The 23,672-nt window shown below is 45.5% G+C and overlaps 1 protein-coding gene across 6 annotated transcripts in view; it reads right to left on the bottom strand.

Moving 5' to 3' along the window:
• AUTS2 (activator of transcription and developmental regulator AUTS2) overlaps positions 1-23,672 on the bottom strand; it is a 675,677-nt gene that overhangs the window by 482,059 nt on the left and 169,946 nt on the right. The window contains exon 1 of one of the 6 annotated variants that reach the window (XM_077312661.1): positions 17,142-17,421. The exons of the other annotated variants lie outside the window; for them this stretch is intronic. Coding sequence (XP_077168776.1) covers positions 17,142-17,189 — 48 coding nt within the window. The 5' untranslated portion in view covers positions 17,190-17,421. Of the gene's footprint in view, positions 1-17,141; positions 17,422-23,672 lie in introns of those variants that run through there. 6 annotated transcript variants of the gene reach the window in all.

Genomic DNA, 23,672 nt, shown 5'->3' with positions numbered 1-23,672 from the left:
GATGGTCCCTTTACCATCCTTTTCATTCTCTCTTCTTCCCCCATCTCCCCGCGGATTGCTGTGCTAACAGGATAAGAGGCACAACAGAGATATGTGATTGCTACATAAAGGTAGAACACATGCAAGATATTTAAAACATTGGGGGGGGCAGGGATATCAAAGCGCTCTCGCCATCTGTCTACCGAGCATATGTAGTCAGAAACAACAAGCGGAAGATCCTGCAAGATGCCAACCCCTCCAAGTGATGAGATGGGATGTGACAGGCAACAGATTTGCACTCTTCTGACAGCAAGGGGAAACACATGGGTGGCAGTCGTGAGTTTGAAAACCTCCAGATGCTGCCCTCTTCTCACATTTCCATATCTTTGTTCATGCAACATCTGAAAGGGTCCCCCCCCCCGCCCCCATCTGTACAGAAGAGAAAGGGAGGGGAGGAGACTACGCAACCCATCAAGAGCATATGTCCCCCTTGATCGAGCAGAAGGGCTGACGGGATCAGACGTGCATCCGAAAGTGCCAGAAAGAAAAAAATCAAAGCGGGGGATTTTATTTTAATGGGAAAAGGAACAGAAAAGGGAAAGTGTGTCTGAGCATCCCTCAGCATTGTTTTGAAAAGAATATTCAGGTTTTGATCCCAGTTCCGGGGGTGGATGAGCCCAAGCCTGAAGCAAAGATCAGCAACCTTTTCATCGACGATCAGAGCAAGCAATGAGCAAGCAAACAGTGGAAGGAAGTTTGCTGATGCCACTTAAAAACTTGGTCAGAGAGCCAGCTTGGTGAGAGAGCACTACAGTTGCGGCTCTCTAGGACTTCCTCCAGTCCCCATGGTGGGACCATAGAGATTGGTGGAATTCCTAGAGCATCATGTCATGCATTCCCCTCCCTCAGTAGTTCCCTGGATTGCCAGGCACCTTATCCCCTATATAGACAGTTTTCTTACAGAATCAACTCCCCATAGAGGCTAGAGCCAAGCTATTTGAATGCCCATAAAGGCTGCAGACCTCTTTATTCTTAAACAACAATGTTATACTTATGACAGGTGCTTCTGAAATGAGTTTTAGTGTATTGATGTCTACCTTGCAGTTTGGTTCCCATCACACCAAGCCTGACTCAGAAGTTCCTTGCAAACTCACCACTGAAGCTGCAGTGTGTGTGTGTGTGTGTGTGTGTGTGTACCCTGGGAACGTAAGACCAAACATCACCTGCGGGCAGGGATAAGACCCAGGGATTGGCATGCTTCACATTCCAAAATATCCCACCACCAGACCAGACTCTAGTGCAGATACAGAGTGCCCGGAGGTGAAAGGCATTAAAAGAAGCTAATGACATATGACATTGCTTCAAATGGCAAACCCGGAAAGGTTAAGAGAAATGTACGACAGCTGTGAAAACTGGGGATAGTAAGAACTCCCTCCTCCCCCCCACCCCAGGGGAAGCCCCAGGGAAGCCCGGGTTAGGAAACCGAAAACGTTTATTGTATAGCAAGAGGTCTTGCTATAAAGGCCAGACCATTTGGGCCAACTTCTGAATATTCTATGGCTTGGAATGTATAAACCATAAAGAAAAGCTGGATTCATGGAAGGGAATTTTGCAATTTCCCCCTTACCAACTCCTGCCCTTGAGCACGGTCAGGGTCCCAATCTCCAGATTGGGAAATACCTGGAGATTTTGTGGTGGAGCCTAAGGAGAGAAGGATTTGGGGAGGGAAGGATTTTGGCAGAGTATCATGCCATAGATTCCGCCTTTCAAAGTGGCCATTTTCTTCTGAAGGGATCTCTGTTGCCTGCAGACCAGTTCGAATCCCAGGAGGTTGACAATCTTAAACATCGTATCAGATACTGGTGTGGGGGAGCTGTGGCTGGAGGAGGAAACTAAGCAAACAAACAAACAAATAAATGAAAAGAGGAGAGAAAGAGAGACCTAACTAACGGTTCTGTTCTGCATTCTGTCCAGCCTGATATTACTGCATGATCAGAACAGATGGCTGCGTGTGGGGGAGCGGGGAATCCACCCTGGCTCGCCAGACTAGAAGTCTGCACTCCTAACCACTATACCAAGCTGGCTCTCCAACTAAGCCAATCAGGACACTGGAGAAGAATATTTGCAATATATCAGGAAGTTCCTAATTGAACTATGGTAAATACACATCTCCCCCGACGCCCCCTGCAAGATATTCTTCCTATGTTTTGAATCATGCCCACTACGTATCCTGCATATTCCAACACTACAATACTACAAACGGGAGCACCAAGATAAAACTAAGGTGCACTTTCGAAGTGTGCCCCAAAAGTTTAATCATCATGCAAAATGAAAAGCGTTATTATTCATCTAGGTTATTTATTTCCATTCTTCGAGTGAGATGCTTTCATAAAGCTGCGGGGAGAGCCGAAGAACACAGCAACAATCCAAAAGTCTGGAGCTACGATTACAGCTATATTTCCCTTTCCGCACATTTAAAAACCACCACACAAAAGTGCTTGTTTCCCTCATCAAAGAGCATGTGACCCACCCACATCAGATGGGAAAGACGCCCCTGAGCTGGAGGCCGTGCCAGCATCTAAGAGACACGCCCACATTCGGCATTCTGTCTATGGAAGTGGTGTTGAAGGGCCAAAGCTTGGGGGCGGTCCATGAAGCCACATCCAAGACAGTACACAGCAGAGAAGACACCGTTAGCTGATGCTGTTGCAATTTTCTTACCACTGAGAAACCCCTGAAACACCCTTCGGGTGTCAAGAAAGTTGAGAAGTAGTGCAAGCTTGCAGAATATGGTTGGGAAGCCCAATACCATGGAGTCTACCATCCAAAGCAGCCATTTTCTCCAGAAAAAAACTGATCTCTGTAGTCTGGAGATGAGCTGTAATTCTTGGGGATCCCCAAGACCCACCTGGTGACTGGCATCTTTAGTCCAACCACAAGGCACATTAAATAAAAAACATGCCTTTGCATTCAGGTACCATCTTTGTTGGATTCCGTAGCAGACTGTGACAAACCATTACATGCCCATAAAACCTTCTGTGCTTGGAACAAAACATGCACATCGTCAATAGTGCGAGGTGGAAACACAGAACTGCCATGTTTGATGCATACTCAGCAAGCCTTGCTCTGCATACTGTGCCACTAATGTATGCATTGTGCATGCATGCAGGTATGCATGCTGTGCCCTGCCAGTCAGGTGAAGACAGGGGTATTTCAGAGTTCAGCCTCTTCCTCGCCTAGTTTTTCCTCTGAAGTCACTTTGCAGCAAAGAGATATCTGGTGTACCAAACAAACCCACCTTGGAAGAGCCCTCCAAAAAGTCCTAGCCTGAGCCTGATGGTGACAAGACACACATGGGACAATTCACGAGGAAGGGTGAACTACACGCAAATCCCCTGGAAAAGTCAAGACTTGAAGAGTTGGAAAGAGAAAAGACGGCACATAAGAGATGAGCGCGCTATAGAGAAAGGGGGTTGGGCATCTGTTTCAAATTACTCCTTGGTCTGACCCCCAGCAAAATGCAGTCATAGTCATTACCTGCTCTTGTTCAAATTAAATACTCTAAATTTTCCAGCAAGCAGTGTAAACAAATCACTGCAGTTAATCAAAGCACATCCTGAACCGATACTTTCGGAACGGCCTCCTCCCATGCTTTCAAATCTCCTTCAGTGAACAATACTTAATTACAGCAATAGAGAGAAGATTAAGAACTGGCAGTGACTGCCCCGGTTTATTTTCATAAATCCAGTGGACCACACAAGATATGTACACAGAAATGACAGATGATGCCTTTTGGAGAAATGGGAGGAGAAGGAACGGCATTAAAGGTCGAAAGAAAGAGAGAGAGAGAGAGAGAGAGAGAGAGAGAGAGAGAGAGAGAGAGAGAGAGAGAAAGAAAGAAAGAAAGAAAGAAAGAAAGAAAGAAAGAAAGAAAGAAAGAAAGAAAGAAAGAAAGAAAGAAAGAAAGAAAGAAAGAAAGAACGATGCCAACAGCTAGACTTAGCTTCACTGCAGATCCAGTGCACCAAGTGAATCCAGAAATACTTTTAAAATGAAATTGCCAGGAACTCTCATGATAATATTCCATTATCTGTTATGGGTAGACTTCACAGATATAACTGTAGGGAACAATTAAGGAAAGATTCAGGGTCCATTTATTTGACCTGTCTTTACCTTATCCTTCAGCAAACTTCCCTCTGACATTTTGTGCTTTCCACACCCCTAGGCTGAGAGAGAGAGGGCCAAGGTCAAGCAGTGAGTTTCATTGACAATTAGGGATGCCAACCTCCAGGCGGCACTTGTAAATATCCCATTATTACAGCTGATCTCCAGCTGAACAAGATATGGCTGGTTTGGAGGATGTACTCTATGGCACGGGTAGTCAACCTGTGGTCCTCCAGATGTCCATGGACTACAATTCTCATGAGCCCCTGCCAGCAAACACTGGCAGGGGCTCATGGGAATTGTAGTCCATGGACATCTGGAGGACGACAGGTTGACTACCCCTGCTCTATGGCATTATATCCTGGTACGTTCCCTTTACTCCCCAGCCTCCAGCCCTCCTCTACCCTTTCAGGTATTTCCCAACTCAGAGCTGGCAACCTTATGAATAATTGTGATTTGAGCCTGGGTTTCCCAGGGTCCCAGTCCAATACTCTATACCACGCTAGCACTTCCATGCCGTTCTGCAAAGCACACCACTGAATGAAGAAGAAAAGAGGAAGAGGAAAAGGAGGAAGAGGAAGAAGAGTTGGCTCTTATATGCCTCTTTTCTCAACCCAAAGGATTCTCAAAGTGGCTTACATTCACCTTCCCTTTCCTCTCCCCACAACAGACACCCTGTGAGGTAGGTGGGACTGAGAGAGCCCTGATATTACCGCTTGTTCAGAACAGCTTTCTCAGAGTTGTGACAAGCACAAGATCACCCAGCTGGCGGCATGTGGGGGAGTGCAGAATCGAACCCGGCTCGCCAGATTAGAAGTCCGTACTCCTAACCACTGCACCATGCTGAATTAAAAAGTGAATGAGTTTCAAGAAATGGGAATAGTTTAGTGCACTACTTTTAGCAATTTCATTAAACAGGAAATGAAATCGACAACACATGTTTTAAAAGAAACAGGTTCTAAGAAACACTCAGCAAGTTTAATGGGTGTTTTTTTTTAATCCATTCTAAAGTACATTTTGAAAATTGTTCACCGTGTTATTTATATCTCACCTATCCTGCATCGACTGCCTATCAACTTCAATGGACATCCCAAAACAATAAAACTGGAACATCAAAAAAAAATAATATTTTTCATTCAAATGATGCTGCAAGGTTGGTGTAATGCCATTCCGCAAGCTCCCCCTGGACTCCAAGAGAGATGGAAAACAGCCCAAACTGGCACTTACATTGAACAATGAATTTTGCCCAGAAAGTGCACAGAACTGTCTTTGCCCATGTATGACACACATTCAAATAACATGATAGCTGAACCAGGAGGTGAAGATCCCTGACCGGCTCTACATCCGTTTCGAATGTATCAAGATCCCTTCAAAGAATACTTTATCCCAATGGTGGATTGACCTTGGCTGCCCATTGTTCCCTGCATCTCACAAATACATTTGTTAAATATTTCACCACAATCCTTCTTCTCTAATAAGCTAAGTAAGAACTCCTAGTGAACAGAATCAACCACTTTCTCTAGAGAAAAGCAATGCTAATTATTTATCTGGACTTCGTTGGTAATATTCAATATTATTCTTATATTATCTCTAATCTTAGGTAAAGGTATCCCCTGTGCAAGCACCGAGTCATGTCTGACCCCTGGGGGTGATGCCCCCTAGCATTTTCTTGGCAGACTCAATACAGGGTGGTTTGCCATGTCCTTCCCCAGTCATTATTGTTTTACCCCCCAGCAAGCTGGGTACTCATTTTACCGACCTCGGAAGGATGGAAGGCTGAGTCAACCTTGAGCCGGCTGCTGGGATCGAACTCCCAACCTCATGGTCAGACAGCTTCAGACAGCATGCCTGCTGCCTTATCACCCTGCGCCACAAGAGGCTCATCTCTAATCTTAGTACCTAGTAAAAAGCCTGCTTGATCTTCATATATCGACTCTCCTAAAATCTTTTCCATAGGATCAGCCTAAATGCTAGTAAAAATGATAGAATCAATATGAGATAGGCCTGAAGTGATGCACCTCATTAATATCATTCTGAGATTTAGGAATAATCATAAACATCTTTTAAAACCAAAAGCTGGGAACTAGTATCTTGTAAAAACAGATCATCAAAAAGCTATAGCAATATCACTATTATCACTGTTTTGAAGTCTGAAAAAGCCTCTAATATCTGAGATGGGGAGGGGGTGGATGGATGCTACAGGGACTGAGATGCTACGGGGCCATTGTGGGGAGTGGTCTGCAGTAACAGGCATTTTCCTGTCCACATAACGTCTAAAGCAACAGCTAGGCTGCTGAAAACCGAGTAGCATCCCAGGTTTGGGAAAAGCCAAAAGAAGAAAACATAGAAACAGGATGAACAGGAGATGACATCACGGGGATGATCTAGAAGCCACCAGGAACTTTTTGGAAGGGTGGCATTAATTAATTAATTAATTAATTAAGGAAGGAAGGAAGGAAGTCAAGGTGAAGCAAGCCATCATGAGCTCTTTCCGCAAGGATAACTTCCCATCACATTGACTCGCCTGTCAGTGTCAGAATCTTGCCACTGGTCCTTCTCTGGGTTTATTTTTTCCTCTCAAAGCTGTAATTCTACAGTCAAATGACAGACATGTTGGGGTTGCTTGGCAAGTAAAACACAGCCAATGTCAGGGAAGTTTCGCCCTGCTCAACTTCAGCCTTGGATCCCGCGGTGTATCATTGCTCCCACCCACGTTCTTTCTTGGCACGCCGTCTCCAATGTATATCGTGATACATGTGATACGGGATCCAGCTTGCTCAGAGCCAAGGAAATAACCCAGGATATAGGATCCGACTTGCTAGAGCCAAGGAAATAATATCCGCTGCCTTTTAAATGGATTAAGATACACACAGAGACCTTTGAACCCCATTTGTTACTCAGCTCGTCGGAACAGTTTCTGGACAACGGAATAAAATGGTTCCATTTAATTTAATTTAATTAGTGAGCACCAACCCATTCCTTTCTGGGAACACATCTTGGCTTTTGGTTATCTGAAGTGCAACACAAACACAAGAAAATGAGGCTGTTCAGCAATGGTGGTACAGCAATGTACCAATTGGGAACAAACTTTGTAAATTTTGCCAATTAGAGCCTGACTCAGTGCCACATGTTCTACTCTACTGCCCATCACATTCTATGCTTAGACAACAACTTGTTGTCCCTATCACAATGGACCTTTCTGACCCTATGGACAGAATAACCAGACATTTGTTAGCTGATAGGTCCCCAGAAATAACGGAACTGGTGGCCGAATTCTTGGCTACTGTGATACGAAAGGGCAGTCGGCTAGGCAAGAATCAGGTCTAGACCAAGGGCACCTACAACCGGTGGAAATTACTGATTGCTGGGCATTCTGGAGGAATCCACTGTTGGTTACTGCTTATTTTATTTCTTTTACTTGTTTATCTAGACTATATAATTTTTATCAATTAATTATAATTATGAATTACCCTTGTTCTCATGATGTTTTATATGCCATTAAAGGTTTTTTGAATTTGAATTTGGTGGGCTTATTGCTATACTGGCCCCCCCTGCCAGTTTATTTATGTAGGGACACTTTCCACCTGGATAGGACCTGGGGCTCCCCCAGAATTACAGCTCATCTCCAGACTACAGAGGTCAGTTCCCTTGGAGAAAGTAAATGCTTTGGAAGGTTGTCCAAACTGGCTCTCCAGGTATTCATAGACTACCATTCCCATGAGCCCCTGCCAATTGGCCATGCTGGCAGGGGCTCATGGGAATTGTAACCCATGAGCATCTAGAGAGCCTCAGGTTTGCTACCCTTGCTCGATCAAGAAGGAAATAGGAGGGGAGGGACCCACTGGAGGACCAAACAAGGAACAAGCAATAAGACACCGGGACTCCAATATGTTACAACAAATTATATGTTATGTCAAAAACAGACATCGAGGGAGTCTTCCATCCTAGTGAACAGAGTCTTCAAAGAAACATCCAGGAAGTCTTAAGAAATGCCTTAAGCTAGGAGTGGCTGCTTACAGAACTTTCTACAACAGTCTTTGGTAGGTTGAAATGGTATTCAGGTTAAAAACCGTCAACACCAGATTTTCCATTAAGAGATTGTTCTTCTCAATTGAAGTTTCCAGTTGAAAACAATTTGAAACGTGATATCTATTGATAAAGCTATGCAGCGAAACACATTGGGATTGATTAAGAATCCTGCTTATTAAAGAATTGACTGAAGGCTGAAGATTCCCTGGATGTCTCTTTATTACACTGGAATGATTTGCTGTACCATATTGGAATCCCAGGGCCTTATTGTTCACTATCCCTGCTCTATGGCTCTGTATGACACTGATCGTTTATGCACTGGAGGTTTCATGCCGGGATGCAGGCTGGTGTTTTAGTCATGGCAGGTTGCCCCACCTCTTCCTGCACCCACATGGGGGAGCATTTGGCCTGGTGCACCTCATCCGGCCCAGATTTGTGCTCCTGCACGGGAGCTGGGGCAGTGAAGTTCCCAGTGCACAAACGGTCACTGAGGTTCTCATCATCCCCAAGCTCTGGTGTCAAGTCTCCAGGAGTTTTCCCTACATGGAACTGGCATCCCTATCCCCCCCCCCCCCAATCCTCTGCTAGATTTCAATTGCATAATGGGGGGGGGGAGTGACACAGTTGCTGCAAATACTAGACTACAAAAGCATAGGATCAAGACAATTGTGTTGCACTCTGTTTGGCACTTCTGCTGTGTGTCCACTGTGTCCGTCAGCCCTCCCTCTCCCCCTCACTTGGAATCTTATAAAGCCAAGTCCTTCTCAACAGTGGGCCTCCATTTTATGAAACAGGCTCCCGGTTAGATGGTTTTAAATAAGATGCCACAATATTGTTCAGTTTACTGCAGAGCACAATGGGATTTGAACTGGAGACATTTTTTTGGAATTGCATATTTTGACTGAACTCCTCGTTTTAATTATGAATTGTTTGCTGTCTTGAGCCTAAAGGGGGAAGACAGGATATAAATATTTGAATTTTAAATTTGCCTTTAAACAAATGCCACCCTGACTTCAAGGAGCTCAGCCTGATATCTTCATAGACCTCCTTTCTTACTGATACTCGGCCTGGACAGATGATGCAGGGCAAACTGATAACAATCCATACGCCAGTGGGTCACCCAGATTCTTAGCCCAGCATTCTAACAATGATGAATAAGATCTTCCTCCACCTGTGAACTTCTAGAGGTGAGTAAGGAAGCCACCTGAGCCCTGAGAATTCAAAACTGTGTGCCTTTTATACGAATAGCATTTTAACAAGGGCAATGATTTGCAAGGGGGGAGGTCCCAAAAAAAACCCAGGACTGTCCCTGGTGAATAGGGAAAGCTGAAATATCTTTCATTCATTCATTCATTCATTCATTCATTCATTCATTCATTCATTCATTCATTCATTCATTCATTCATTCATTCATTCTCTGCCGCTATTGGCAAGCCATCTTGTGGTAGGTTATCATAAAACCCCACAATAAAATAGTAAAATTCCAACATTAAAACTATTTCTATTCCCATTGTACAAGAAAACAAATACCCAGGTCTGGGGAGGAGCCCTTCCTCCCTCTGGAGCAATGTTCGGAGCCCAGTGGACTGCCGTTCAGTTTTTAAAAGCTACTCCCTGCAGCGGCTGCAGCGGAACCCAGACACAGGTTCTAATTGAAATAGGAAATCCAGTGATCCTACTGAACTTTCCCTAGTCTACTTCCTCCTTTGGATGTTTTGGCGGCCCTTCTACGCTTGCTCCAAAAGCTTGGGTTTGCTGTAGGAGCAGAGTCCCATTCCTTCTTGAATCTTTTATCACTTATTACAAACAAACAAACACAAATCCTCTGGTTCTTAAATAATTGAGTGGCAGCACTTTCTGGCAGGCAGCTGAAGTCCAATTAAGCAAACGAAGTTGAGAGAGAGAGAGAGAGAGGGAGAGAGAGAGAGATCCTTAACAAAATGCCTTGACTGGGACAGTTCTAAGCTCATTCTGATTTGACTTTCAAAGATGGTACAGGGAACCCCTTCCAGTGGAGGAAAAATCATTACACAGGAATAGGCTGACACACAGGCTGTTTCTGCATGGAGGAGTATAATATGTGTGGCCTCGTGCTTGCAAATGCAGGATGGTAAGCCTCGCGTTTGCAGCCCTACTCAGGGGAGACCTCTCCTGCACATTCCCTCTGCCCCATCATGGCTTTTTGACTCCTGATTAGGCTGCAAGGGAAAACAAGCCGAACTTCTCCCCTCCCCCCCCCCCGCTCCTTGGCTTGTCAATCACAGCAAGCCACCAATCACAGCACAGCAGTTCTCTCGTGGACTGAAACTTTCTTCCCCTGATCCCTGAAATTAATTCTTTTAAAGGCACTTCTACAATGCTGTGCAGTAATGCCACAACACAGATGCATTTTAAATAAAAATCAACCCTGCTACGTTGCTATGGAGAAACGTCAGAATGATACAGCATTCCCCCCCCCCTTTTGGGGGGATTTGTGTTCTTTTGGACTTTATTTATGTAAATGGTTGGCTTAAGAACAAAGTGCTCAGATCCCTGTATGATCAGGAGAAGGCTGCTCGATAACCTGCCCCCCCTTTCCCACCTCCAGAAAACAGAAATGTGGCTTGCCTTTGGTTACTCACCGATGGGATATGAAATAAAAAGTGGCAAATCCACTTTTTGTGATTTCCCTCATCCTGAGGCATATCTGGGCAAAACACGAGCCAGCCCCTGGACAGCCTTGGGATGCAGGTGATGTCATATGGAGGGGGGCTCTAAAGCCCACCAGCAACCAGAGGCTGTCCAGAAGCAGGCTCCTTGTGCAGAAACAGTCACAATATCCCCTGGGCCCACCTTTTGACATTTGACATTTCCTGACTATTCATCCATCTGGCTATAACCAGTTGTACTTTCCAAATGTACTACAGGGTTAAAAGCTGCTTTCCCCAACATGCGACTGATTTCTCTGTGCCTCCCTCTGTGTAGCATTCTTGTTTCTTCTCTTCCTCACAAGGGAGGGGGGGGGCTCACCATCTTATTCATGCCCAAGAGGATGTACTGTCAAATCACTTCCACTTGAAGCTTAGTTTTCAGACATTACAGAAAAGGAAGCAGAAACATGCACCTGCACATTAGGTCACTATGGATTTTGGGGGTGCAGACTTAAACCCTTGGTAGGGGAGCTCAAAGACGACACCCTGTCATTTATTTGGTATTTTTCATCTCACCCTTCTTCTAAGAAGCACAGGTTGACAAATGGAGGTCTCTCTTTCTCCAACTCTGCGGTGTAGTTTATATTGAGAGAAACTATCCTGCCCACGGATAAGTAAGGATCCCTGTGGTGCCTTGTTCAGCACTATAACCACTAGACTATTCTACCTCTCCATTGCCTCTGAGATGCCTCCCAAGGAGGTCCTAATTTCATTGCTCACTCCCCTAAGCTTTTTATTTAGTCATTGGTGAATGCTTTCCCCATCATGTTTCAATCTATATTCATGCATTTTTTGATCAACAGTCCTCCTTTTGCTATCGTTCACAGAGCTGCTGGCAACTCACATATAGTTTTGAAAGATATGTGCTTTGAATGTGCAATAGGCATAGAAAACAGCCTGCCTGATGCCCGTAGAGTGTTGAGAAAAAAACTGAGGGGTTCTATGGAAGTAATTTGGTGCAAGGAAACAAGGGAATGGCATGAAAATAAGAAATTGTCATGCTAGAGGAAAGGGAAATAGAAATAGACATTTTCAAGTGGAAACAGTAAGAAGATAGGGGTGCTACATCCCTCATCAATGCAGATGGGTGGGGTGCGCATTCCGGGAGCAGGGAGTAGCGCTGAAAGTTAACACAGTATGCTGATGTCACCCAGAAGTGATGTTGACAATACTGGGGGCAACTCTCTGGCTTTGGAGCAAAAAACCCTCTATGGTAGAATTTGCTTCCTACCATAAAGTTTTGTCCCAAAACTAAAGCCTGGGAAGGGATGAATGGAAATCTGGAACCATGAAATCCACCTTCCAAAGCTATCATCTTATCCAGGGAACTGTTCCCTGGAGATAGTCCTAAATCCAAGCCAGGCCAGCAAAGGTTCTGGGTGGTTTAAGAAAGGGAATTTGGGAACTGTCCTCCCTTGCTTACAGGCTAAGGTTGCAGCCTAAAAGCTTGCTCTCCTCCCCCCCCCCCCAGGTACACATGGTAATGGCTCCAACCTCTCATTGATCAGATGTTGAACCATTTTTGGCCCTTGCTTGTCTTCTGTTTTTCATCTTATAGAGGAACTGTCTTTTCTCTCTTATCTTGAGGGGTTGAGGGGTTAAGGACTACAGCAAGCCAATCTTTTCAAAGTTAATCTGTGCACAATAATTAAAATGCATCTACATGAACATGTCCTATGAGATGTGCTTCTATTTTTGAAAAGTAAAATTTCTTTCTCTTGTTATCATTGGAGTCAGATCATCTTGGTAATTTGTTTGAACAGCACCCCCCCCCCCCTTATCCAGGAAATGTGGAGGATCGCAGATACTGCATAAAGCTTCTGTGCTTCCAAGGCAAATGATGATTTGGGGATGTTTACATTTAACCCAATACAAAGTCAGTCCTCAGCCACCCTGATCACAAACGTTCTCAGCTGAGGTCACCACACAAAACTGAATATATGACTAACTTATTCTGCATCCTCCACTATGCAAAGCCTTTTTTTCTTTTCATTTTTTCTCCTCATTTTCTCCCCAAGCTCATATATCTTGTGCACTGTGCTGGAAATATTCCTTGGCACTCAATTAAAAATTTAGATCATAAAAAGGCAATGTTCTCCCCACCCCCACCATTGGAGTTACTTTGTTCTTTGCATATTTTTATTCTTTGCTCCAATACACAGACGGAAAGGGGGGTGGGGGAGAACTAGGGTTCATCCACAGAACATTGAAAGACCCCATGAACAATGGGATTGCCTGTAAGAACATCACTCCCATTGCACACGTTCCATTTTATTTTAATTTTATAATTTATAGCCCACCTTTCTTGATCCTGCCATTTTGAAGGCAAGGAACTCTCGAGGTTGGTATTTCTCTATCAGAAGGCACGTGAAACAATAATACGCAATCCCTGTTGCTTTATGTGGTTGGGTATGTGTAGTGTACCTTCTCAAATAAGATTTCCCATGATGCTTCTCTAAAGGAAACATATAAAGCTGCCTTATACAGAATCAGACCATAACCTATTGAAGTCTGTGTTCTCTTCTCAGAATGGCACTGCAGTGGCTCTCCAGGGTCTCAGGCTGAGGTCTTTCTCATCACCTCCTTCCTGATCCTTTCAACTGGAGACATCAGGGATCAGGTCTGGGCCCTTCTGAATGCCCAGCAGAGATTCTATCACTGAGTCATAACCTCTCCTCTATAATTAAATCATAAGGAAGGAAGGAAGTGGGAGCCCAGTGGCACCTTTAAGACCAACAAGGTATTCAAGGTATAAGCTTTCACGTGCATGCATACTTCCTCAGCCACAATGCTGTGCACACGAAAGCGTACACCTTGAATAAAAAGTTGTGGGTCATAACGGTACCATAGGACTCCTGACTTTGTTTTGCTGAGAATGGCTATCCACCTGAATCATAATTTAGGAATAATTCATATATATATGATTTATTCCAGGCAACATATATGGGGGATTCATACAACTTCCCATCTGAGCACTGTCTACACTGTTCACTTACGCAAAGTTGCTGGATATACCTGTCAATAGGGGAGGTCACAAGCCACATTTCTGCAGTTCAATTTGTGGCTGAATCACAAGCCAGACCACTAGCCCATATGAACTCGGAGGTTCATAGTGGTTTCTGAGCTATTTAAAATTTGAATCCCTGCCTTCTGCTACCTACAGCTCTGAACCATTTAAACCAAACATGACAAGCTGATCCTATACTTGTTGTCTGACGAACTTTTGAAAGACGAACTGATTCCCCTGAGAAAGCCCACTGGCAAATGTGTAGGGAAGCCTTTTTTATTATTTAACTAATAACATATGTTTTTAACCTCATTTTGCACCATCAGCCTTGGCCTTTGTGACTGGTGTGGCTCTTTATTTTCTTGCTTCATAAGGAACTATCACAAACCACCACCAACTGCAGCAAAATTCCTGGAAGTTCATATAGGTATTTTCAGTTCAGGTGCATCATTTTGCAAACCACAAACCAGCTAAAATTCATGGCGAATTTTAATTCATCAGCTGGTTTGTGCCCATTTGTACCTGTCAACTATGGCACCCAACAACCCCACTTAGAGGCACTATAGTTGGTGCCCCTTGGGTTGACTGAGTTCCTCTCCAGTGGGGTCAGATGGAAGTTCCTCTGGACTGCAGGTTCTCAAGCTAGACATCCACTGTCATTGTTGTTGTATCCCTATGAGTTAGCTGCTGGCATTGCAAGGGCCAGTTGGCTCAGTGAACCTGAGATTGCTAGAGGTCTTCTACAATAATGTCCCACTAGGAAATCCCCCAGCTGGTTGGTATACTCTCAAGTTATAGTACTGGACTAAGAACATAAGAGAAACTATGTTGGATCACACCAATGGCCCAGCCAGTCCAACAGTCTCACAATGACCAAAGCCCAGGTGCCGTTGGAAGGTCTACCAGTGGAGCAAGAAGTCCAGAAGCACCTCCACTGTTGCCCCCCAAGCGCCAAGAATACAGAACATCACTGCCCCAGACATAACAGAAGCCATGTTGGATCTGGCCAATGGCCCATCCAGTCCAACACTCTGTGTCACACAGTGGCCAAAACCCACGTGCCATCAGGAGGTCCACCAGCAGAGCCAGAACTCCAGAAATCCCCCCAGTGTTGCTTCCCAAGCACCAAGAATACAGATCATATAAGAGACAGGAGTATTATGCTCGCCCACCAGCCATGGAACCAGTTGCCTGTCGGGTTTCTGCATTTAATGCAGCCTTGAAGGAACATTCATTCCTTTATGAATCAAATTCCAAGTGGTATATAGGTAGCATGGTACAGCCTGATCGCACTAGATCTCAGCAGCTAAGCAAGGTTGGTAGCTGGAATAAAGATCTCCGTGGAAGTTTCTGCAAAGGAAAGCAATGGCAAACCACCTCTGTACCCCAGTTGTCTAGCAAACTCCTTTCAGGGTCATCTACAACTTGACGGTATTTTACACACATACAAGCCACTGATTCTTCTAATTCAGTAGGGTCTACTCAGACTGGTAGCAACATTCCAAGTCTTATACCGGGAAGGGTTTTCCCTCATAAAGGGTTCACTGAGATTCTTTAACTGGTGGTGCTGAGGAACCATCTAAAGCACAAAGTGAAATACATCAACCATTTACTAAGACCATTTATGGGGCACTGAAGTCATGTTTAGATGCCACCACAAAGCAGATAGGATACATCTCCTCTGCAGTATCCTAAGGCAAGAATAAAAAGCAAGGAAGCCATCAAACTGTTCAGCTCCATGACTTGATTAAACACATGGCCTGCCATACTCCAGGTCAAGGAGGGCAATCTTGTTAAATGAAACACACAACTTTCCCTGCTTGCTCGTGACCTGAGGGGGAGAGACAAGAAATGGACGATGGGAGAAATCCAAGAGAGAGAATTGAAAGGAGAGGCCAAAACAGAGTAAGAGGGAAAGCCGCCTAGAGAGAATCACAGAGTGATTCTTTCTTTTATTACTTGCCGTTACACCTGCCTTGAAACCACAGTATCACGGGGCTGGAAAGCATTTCATTTGCCACAGGCTACTGAATTTGCTTGCCAACGCCAACTTTTCCTCTGGCACATCCTCATTTTAAAGATTTCTTGAACATTGCATCAAAGGGTCCTATTCACACAGGTCAAATGGCCCAAGAATTATATGTCTTGAGCAACTCCCAGAAATACCCCATTTACCGCTTACCCCCCCCCCACACACACACACACCTCACTAGATCTACCAAGCAAGTGAGGCCACAGGCAAAGGAAACCACAAAAGGTATCTGCAAGACAGGTAAGCCACCTCCACAAAAAATGAATGCATAACAACAAACATGAACCAGAGCAAACCTCAGCTATGACATTCCCCACACACACACACACGTACCTTTTATCTCCCAAGTTTTCCCAAACATAAGTCCACACCCCTCAACGTTCCATTTTGTGGTGTCCCAGATTGCTTTGATGCAAACTTTATATTCCCTTCCCCAGCCATGGAGCTCATAACAGGATCCATAATCTTCCCAGGAGATTTCTCATCAAACTATTGACCAGACCGGATTTGCACAGCTGTGACAAGCTTGCTGGAATCATGTGCCCTCTGACCCCGGGATTATGCCAAGTTGCACAGGACACAAGGAGCAATTTCACAAGGGAGGGGGGGGGATGAGGACACCTCAGTCAGGCACAGCTGTGATTCAAAGGAGGAGTTTGCACGGAAAGGAAAGGAGGCATCCTCGACCCACAGCTTTCAGCCGGCAAAGAGGCAAAATCGATGCTGGCAATTCCAGTCTCAGCGTTCAATCCCAGGAAATCTCTCTCTCCTCCAAAACAAATTCAGGATACACAGAGGATGTTTCTGCTATTCCGAGGATCAAAAGAGGCAGCTCTGTTTTTAGCCTTCTCCAGCTCCTGTTTCAAGGAGAAGCATTCCTTCTCCATTGCCCGCACAGGATCAAGCATTCCCTCTTCCTCTAGCCACTGAGGAAGGGGTGGAAAGGAGCGTCACTCTCCTGGGGCTATTGCAAAAGAGCAGGTTTCACCTCTGGACCCAAGGTTTCCCTTCCTTCTCTCTCTGCAACATCGCTCTATTGCTGCTGGATTTCCCAGACCCTGGACAGATTTCATCCAAGAAGGAGCATCGCCACAAGCAGCTCATCTCTCCGTGAAACTTTGCGGCCACATTAAAGGGCCAGAAAAACCAGTGCCGGAAGAAGGGGGCATTGTGCTGGAGAGATGCCCAAAAACACCCCCCCCCCCCAAAATCGTGCTAGGAAGGAAAGAGATCGCCTTACCTTTTCTGCATACTTGAACTTGACATAAAACCAGCTTGACTTGATCATTGTCTTGCTCTGGGCGGTTAGATGATTGCAAAAAAAAAAAAATACTCAAGAGAGAGAGAAAAAGAGAGAGAGCTTTGTTGTTGTGGAGGAGAGGGGCTTCTGAGGATGGAGAAGCCAACGAAGCACAAAGCAAAAAACAAAAACAGCAGAGAAAAGAGCAAGCTCTTTCGCCCTTCCAGCTGATCCCTCTGCACCCTTCTTCCCTGCCAAGCGCGATCCTTGCCTCGGCGGGGCTGCTCTCCGAATGCCTCACTCCTCTGCCGGCTTGGCTGCCTGACAAGAGACTTCCACAAACGGACTTCAGCGGCGCTCATTGCAAGTGGCACATGTCAGTAAATCCGAGAGACGGGCTTCGGGCCTGGCAGCCTCCCAAGACCGTGACCTCCCTTGGCGGAATGAATAATGAATTCCATCGCTTCCCCCTCGAGACACAGATTAACACCTGGCTAAACATTATTCTGACAACCGACCCGGCCGAGCGGCTTTTGCCCGGTCCATTTGGAGAGCCCGCTGTGACGGATTTAACCCCTTACGTTCCACCCCCTCATTCCCAGAAAAACATGGGAGGGGAGAACAGGAGGTCCCTGTGGGAGCCCTCCTCCTCCTCCTCCTCCACGGGAGAATGATTAGAGGCCTAAATATAGCAAAGAAACTATAAAGCTCCTTACGTGGAAAGCAGCCATCTCATTTCCCCGATTGGGCAATTGAATCTTTTATGTTCCTAAGAGTGGTGTGTGTCCCTCCCACCTCCCTGTTTTGCTTCCAGCGTATGCATCCCTGGACCGGGACAGCCATACGGGCCCTGTTTAACAGGGCTTTAGAAAAGTCTCCCCAAGCATCACTAGCCAACAGTAAACAATCACTTATTTAACACCGTATTGGTGGTAAATATGATAGAGATGTTCTGGCTTTCCTTCAGAGCTAGAAGGCTCACCCACCTTATTCCAAATGGGTTGAGAGTAACAGTTGTTTCTCAAGGCTGATGAATGTAGTAACAGCCACTTTGTTAGAGCTGGTTGGGTTTGGGTTCTTTTTTTAAACTCTGCTTTTTACTACCTGAAGGAGTCTCAAAGAAGCTTACAAATGCTGTAATTCTGTAATGCTGTGGAATGCCAGGAAAGGTAATGAATGAATGAACAAATGAATGACCTTTCTTATACGCTGCAATGCTATGGAATGCCAATAAAGGGAATGAATGAATGAATGAATGAATGAATCAATCAATCAATCAATCAATCAATCAATCAATCAATCAATCAATCAATCAATACTTTTTTTCTCCTCACAACTGACACCCTATGAAGTTGGTGAAGCTGAGAGAGCTCTGAGAGAACTGTGACGTCCAAGTTCACCCAGCTGACTAAATGTGGAGAATCATACCTGGTTCTCCAGGTCAGAGGCCTCCGCTGTTAACCACTACACCATGCTGGCTCTCCTGTGAGGTATAGTTATTGATTCCTTCTACTCTCTTTTCTCCTTTTGCCAAAGAGGAATTTCTCTTTAATTTATCTTAGTAGTTTTCACCTCTTCTGTAACTTCAGCCCTTGGTGGACTTTTTGACATTACTTCCCACAGGGTGGTGTTCTAACCAGGAGGAAAGCCTGGGAAAAGCCACTGTAGAGTGAAATTCTGAGGTTTGGCAGGACCCCCTTTCCTGCCTCTCCTTTCTTCAGATTTCTCTTTGGATCCAAATGGAATCAATTGGAAACAGACTCCGGATTCTTAAAAAACAGCAAAACAAGCACCGATCGTTAATCCTCATGTACGAGGAATCTGAGTACCATAATATACAACGAAGCCATAGAATAATCTATGGCACCATCAGAGACACACATTAGCAGAGACGATTCTTATAGCTATTAAAGGTAAAGGTAAAGGTATCCCCTGTGCAAGCACCGAGTCATGTCTGACCCTTGGGGTGATGCCCTCTAGCGTTTTCACGGCAGACTCAATACGGGGTGGTTTGCCAGTGCCTTCCCCAGTCATTACCGTTTTACCCCCCAGCAAGCTGGGTACTCATTTTACCAACCTTGGAAGGATGGAAGGCTGAGTCAACCTTGAATCGGCTGCTGGGATTGAACTCCCAGCCTCATGGGCAGAGCTTTCAGACTGCATGTCTGCTGCCTTACCACTCTGCGCCACAAGAGGCTCATCTTATAGGCATTAAGGACTTGGAAACACAATACAGCTCGAAAAAGGAACTTGCCCAGCTCTCAAAGATGACTGGTCAAAGTTCTCTGCCATTACATTAATTTAACATCTTGCGGAAGGTTATATGTTGCATTAATCTATTCTTAAGCAGCTTCTCTGCCAGCTTCAAAGTCAGGCGGAGGTTGGTTCCTTTTGTTAAAGGTCTGCCTCACAGAGGAACTGTTTAACCTGTTTCGAGGACAGTCTACAACACCTGGCACTTTGGAGCCAAACCACATGGAATAGCAGCCCCGGCTCTGACTTGTGTTTGTAAACATTGTTAAAGATCAAAATATAGCTGTTCAGAAATGGCCCAAACCTGATCAAGCCCATGCTGGGACAGTTCCAGGTGATCTTGTTCCCCGCTCCCATGCTTTTTCAAGCACTTAACTGGTACAGGTGGAACAAAACAGCCCAGTCCCGCTGCAGCCGTGGCGACTTTAAACCGCTCTAAAATGGCACTGAGAGCTGCAGGTCAGACTTCTGACCTCAACAACATGTAGCTTGGAGAGCCAGTTTGGTGTAGTGGTTAGGAGTGCGGACTTCTAATCTGGCATGCCGGGTTCGATTCTGCACTCTCCCACATGCAACCAGCTGGGTGACCTTGGGCTCGCCAGGGCTCTGATAAAACTGTTCTGACCAAGCAGTGATATCAGGGCTCTCTCAGCCTCACCCACCTCACAGGGTGTCTGTTGTGGGGAGAGGAATGGGAAGGCGACTGTAAGCCACTTTGAGCCTCCTTCGGGTAGGGAAAAGCGGCATATAAGAACCAACTCTTCTTCTTCTTCTTCTTCATCTTATAAATGACCCCTTCATGGACCTTTGATATTAATAGACCCAAGTTATATGGCTTCAAATATAAGATATAAGGTATAAAATATAAGGTAGTGTGTTGATGTCATTGTTAGTATCCCTGAAAAAAAAAATTATAAATAAGTTCTCTGACGAAGTAAAACACGAAAATGAGGTTTTATACCTAGGAACTCGTTCTATTGTTTTAATAAAGTTTTTTGCCATCGCCAGCTTGAAATTTTCTTTCTCGTCTACCCAAGGGCAAATTAGACCAGAGATCAGAGAAAGGGTGGCTATCCTGCTAAGTGGGACCTGATGGCGGCGGCGGCGGGGGACCGGGACATGAATTGCAGCTATACTGCTCTCCGTGCATAGGAAACACAACAGCTCAATTCTCAACAAGGCATTCATCTTCATGACTTTCCGAAGCACACAATCGTTTGTTTCGAAGCATCCTGTGTCAGCATTTTGCCCAAAAACCTGTTTGTATGTTTTCCTGTTAATGCAGCTATTGTCTGCTCTGAAAAGGAGCTGTCGCGCAGCAGCCTAGCTTTGGAGAGATAAATCACCGCCACTTGTTCAAGTGGTTGTCGTTGTGCACACCAAAATGCACCACGAAATAAAAATGTCAGGGACGCGGCTATCTATCAAGTCCACGAAACAGCTGCGCCTCACACGGCAGAGTTCTTTATGTTGTGCTTCGGAAGGCCACTAAGGAGATAAAAGCAGGGTGCTGGATGTTCCTCCTTCTCCTCCTCTCTGATGGCCAATCCGAAATCATGTGCGTGCGTGTGTGTGGGGAAGCTCTTGCATTGTAAAACAAACTGAGCACACAAAACAGATGATATGGTGGCACGGCCCAGTTGTAAGAAAATGAGGGAGATCTTTGAGCTCCTATCCTGGCTCACCAGGACTGCTGGGGGAGAAACGAGGGAAAGAGAATTCTGGGGTGGGGTCTGCTTACCTGTGCGGCTGGCCAGTTATATCATTTTTACATGACTGGCTTTGTTATGCCGGACCTCAGCAACATATAGCGTGTAAAGGTAAAGGTATCCCCTGTGCAAGCACCGAGTCATGTCTGACCCTTGGGGTGACGCCCTCTAGCGTTTTCATGGCAGACTCAATACGGGGTGGTTTGCCAGTGCCTTCCCCAGTCATTACCGTTTACCCCCCAGCAAGCAAGCTGGGTACTCATTTTGCCAACCTCGGAAGGGTGGAAGGCTGAGTCAACCTTGAGCCGGCTGCTGGGATTGAACTCCCAGCCTCATGGGCAAAGCTTTCAGATGGCTGCCTTACCACTCTGCGCCACAAGAGGCTCCTTGCGCCACAAGAGGCTCCTATATAGCGTGACCATCTTATAAATTAGTGTTCCCCAACCTTTTTCAGGCTGGGGACCAGTGGCAGCAGGGAGGGCGATTCTCAGTCTAACCTACATTCTCAGTCTAACCTACTTTTCAGGGTTGTTGCCAGGATAAAATGGAGGAGGGAAGAACACTGTTGTAAACCACTGGGACGAAGCACAGCATACAAAGGAAGTAAATAAAGATGTAAACATACAATTTCCCAATAAGCAAGTTCCTAGCCCTCATGGTTACAGGAAAAAGCTGAAGGAAACTGGACAAAGCTATATATCAGCCTGACATTTTTGTTACACCCCCAAACTATTTCCTACTTGACCTTTTTCTTTTCTGGGAACACAAAGGACTCTCGCCCTACAGCTGTGTCTGCCTTGGTGCTAAATTAGAGGTAGAACAGGAATTAGAGTGTGATTAGACAGAAGAAAACCATATGCGCCTACTAAATCCCCTTTAAGCATCTACAGTGTTTCCCGAAGAACGATGAGGTTTATTAAGAGAAGCGTGTAAGTGGTGCTTAAAGCTACGGATTAAAACCGGCAGGATCAATTCCCTGGAAGGAGGTTCAACAAGTACAAGCATCCCTGGCATAAGTCCCAGCCCCAGTACTCCCTCAACACATGCTGTTTAGTCTGGGGAACTGACTGCATCTCCTTGTAGCCCTCCGACCTTGGAAGGTCAGGGTGGGCTTGCTGTTTCCAAAGATGAGGCAGGGAGAAAAAAGAAATCTGAGGGGATCTTCTTCAAATGTTAAGGCCTGGTTGAGTTTCCAAAAGGATGGCGATCCAGTAGGGTGCAGAGGTAAGGGTATTGGTTTAGGAAATGTAAACACACTGTGCGGTTTCAGGTCCCACCTACAGGTGAGGTCCCACCTGGAGGTTAGATAATGGTGATGATGATTTATTTCTAATCTGCCTTTCCCTGAAAGCTCAGGGCAAGCAAAAAATGCTGATAAAATAACACTGGGCAGGAAAAATAACTCAGGGCAGGTAGAAAACACTGATAAAATAACACGGACAAAATAAATCATAAGGTAAAAGCACTGATGCAATAACAATTGAAGAAAAGAAGAAGAGTTGGCTTTTATACCCTGCTTTTCACTACACATTCCCAAAGTGGCTTACAATCACCTTCCCTTCCTCTCCCCACAAGAGACATCCTGTGAGGTCAGGGGGGCTAGGAGAGCTCTGAGAGAACTGCTCTCCAAGAACCACTCTGACAGGACTGTCACTAGCCCAAGGTCACCCAGCTGCCAGATTAGAAGCTGCTGCTCTTAACCTCTACATCAGACATTCTCCATACAGTTAGTTAAGCCCGCCTCTAATTTCCCAATTGGGGAGATTCTGATGTTTGGGGCAGGGAGGCCAGAATTTTATTGTCGTTCCTGTCCTCAGTCATGGGCCTGATGGAACAGCTCTATCTTACTGGCCCTGCAGAACTGTTCAAAGTCCCGCAGGGCCATGATCTCTCCAGGGAGAACATTCCACCAGACCGGAAACCCAGTTTGACACCCTTGGGGCCAGGAATCTTGGGCCTGGGGAGGACATGAACCACAATGGGGTACATTGCATTAAAGTTCACCAAAGCATCCATTTTCTCCAAGGGAGTTGATCTCTGTTGTTTGGAGATGAGTTGGGATTCCGGGTTATTCCCAGGTCCCACCTGGAGGCCGGCCTCCCCAATTTGAAGTGGGGCAAAGGAAGCCAGAAGGGTAAAGCACTCTTCTTAGCCCTAATGACAGAGCTGAGGACCGGATTCAGCTGGGGGTGATGTGGCTCTGCCTGGAAATGTTTCAATCTCATCTGACAAAGAATGCCTCTTGTCTTGAAAACCTATGGGGTTGAAAATAAGTCAACTTGAGAATACTTCCCACCACCGCTCCACACAGCATACAGCTCTTTGAAATCATACTACACAGAACAATAGGAGGCTGCTGATGCCCTTCCCACTTAGAGAAGGCCTGGTCCTTCGGTGCTCCAAAACCCAGGGAGAATTCCCAGGAGTGCCATTATAGCTTGCAAAAATCTGGCACAACCTTCCCAAAGGACTCAAAGTTCCCCAATGCGCTGCGCTTTAGGGAAGCGAGTCCGGAAACGAGCTCACAGTCAATCCCATAAAACCCTGCGGATTCTTTATTTCCTCCTCT

Source organism: Paroedura picta, chromosome 15 (assembly GCF_049243985.1).
Source record: "Paroedura picta isolate Pp20150507F chromosome 15, Ppicta_v3.0, whole genome shotgun sequence".
Classification (NCBI taxonomy): Eukaryota; Metazoa; Chordata; class Lepidosauria; order Squamata; family Gekkonidae; genus Paroedura; species Paroedura picta.
Note: the sequence above shows the minus strand (reverse complement) of the source record. Positions and strands in the feature narration are given on the sequence as shown.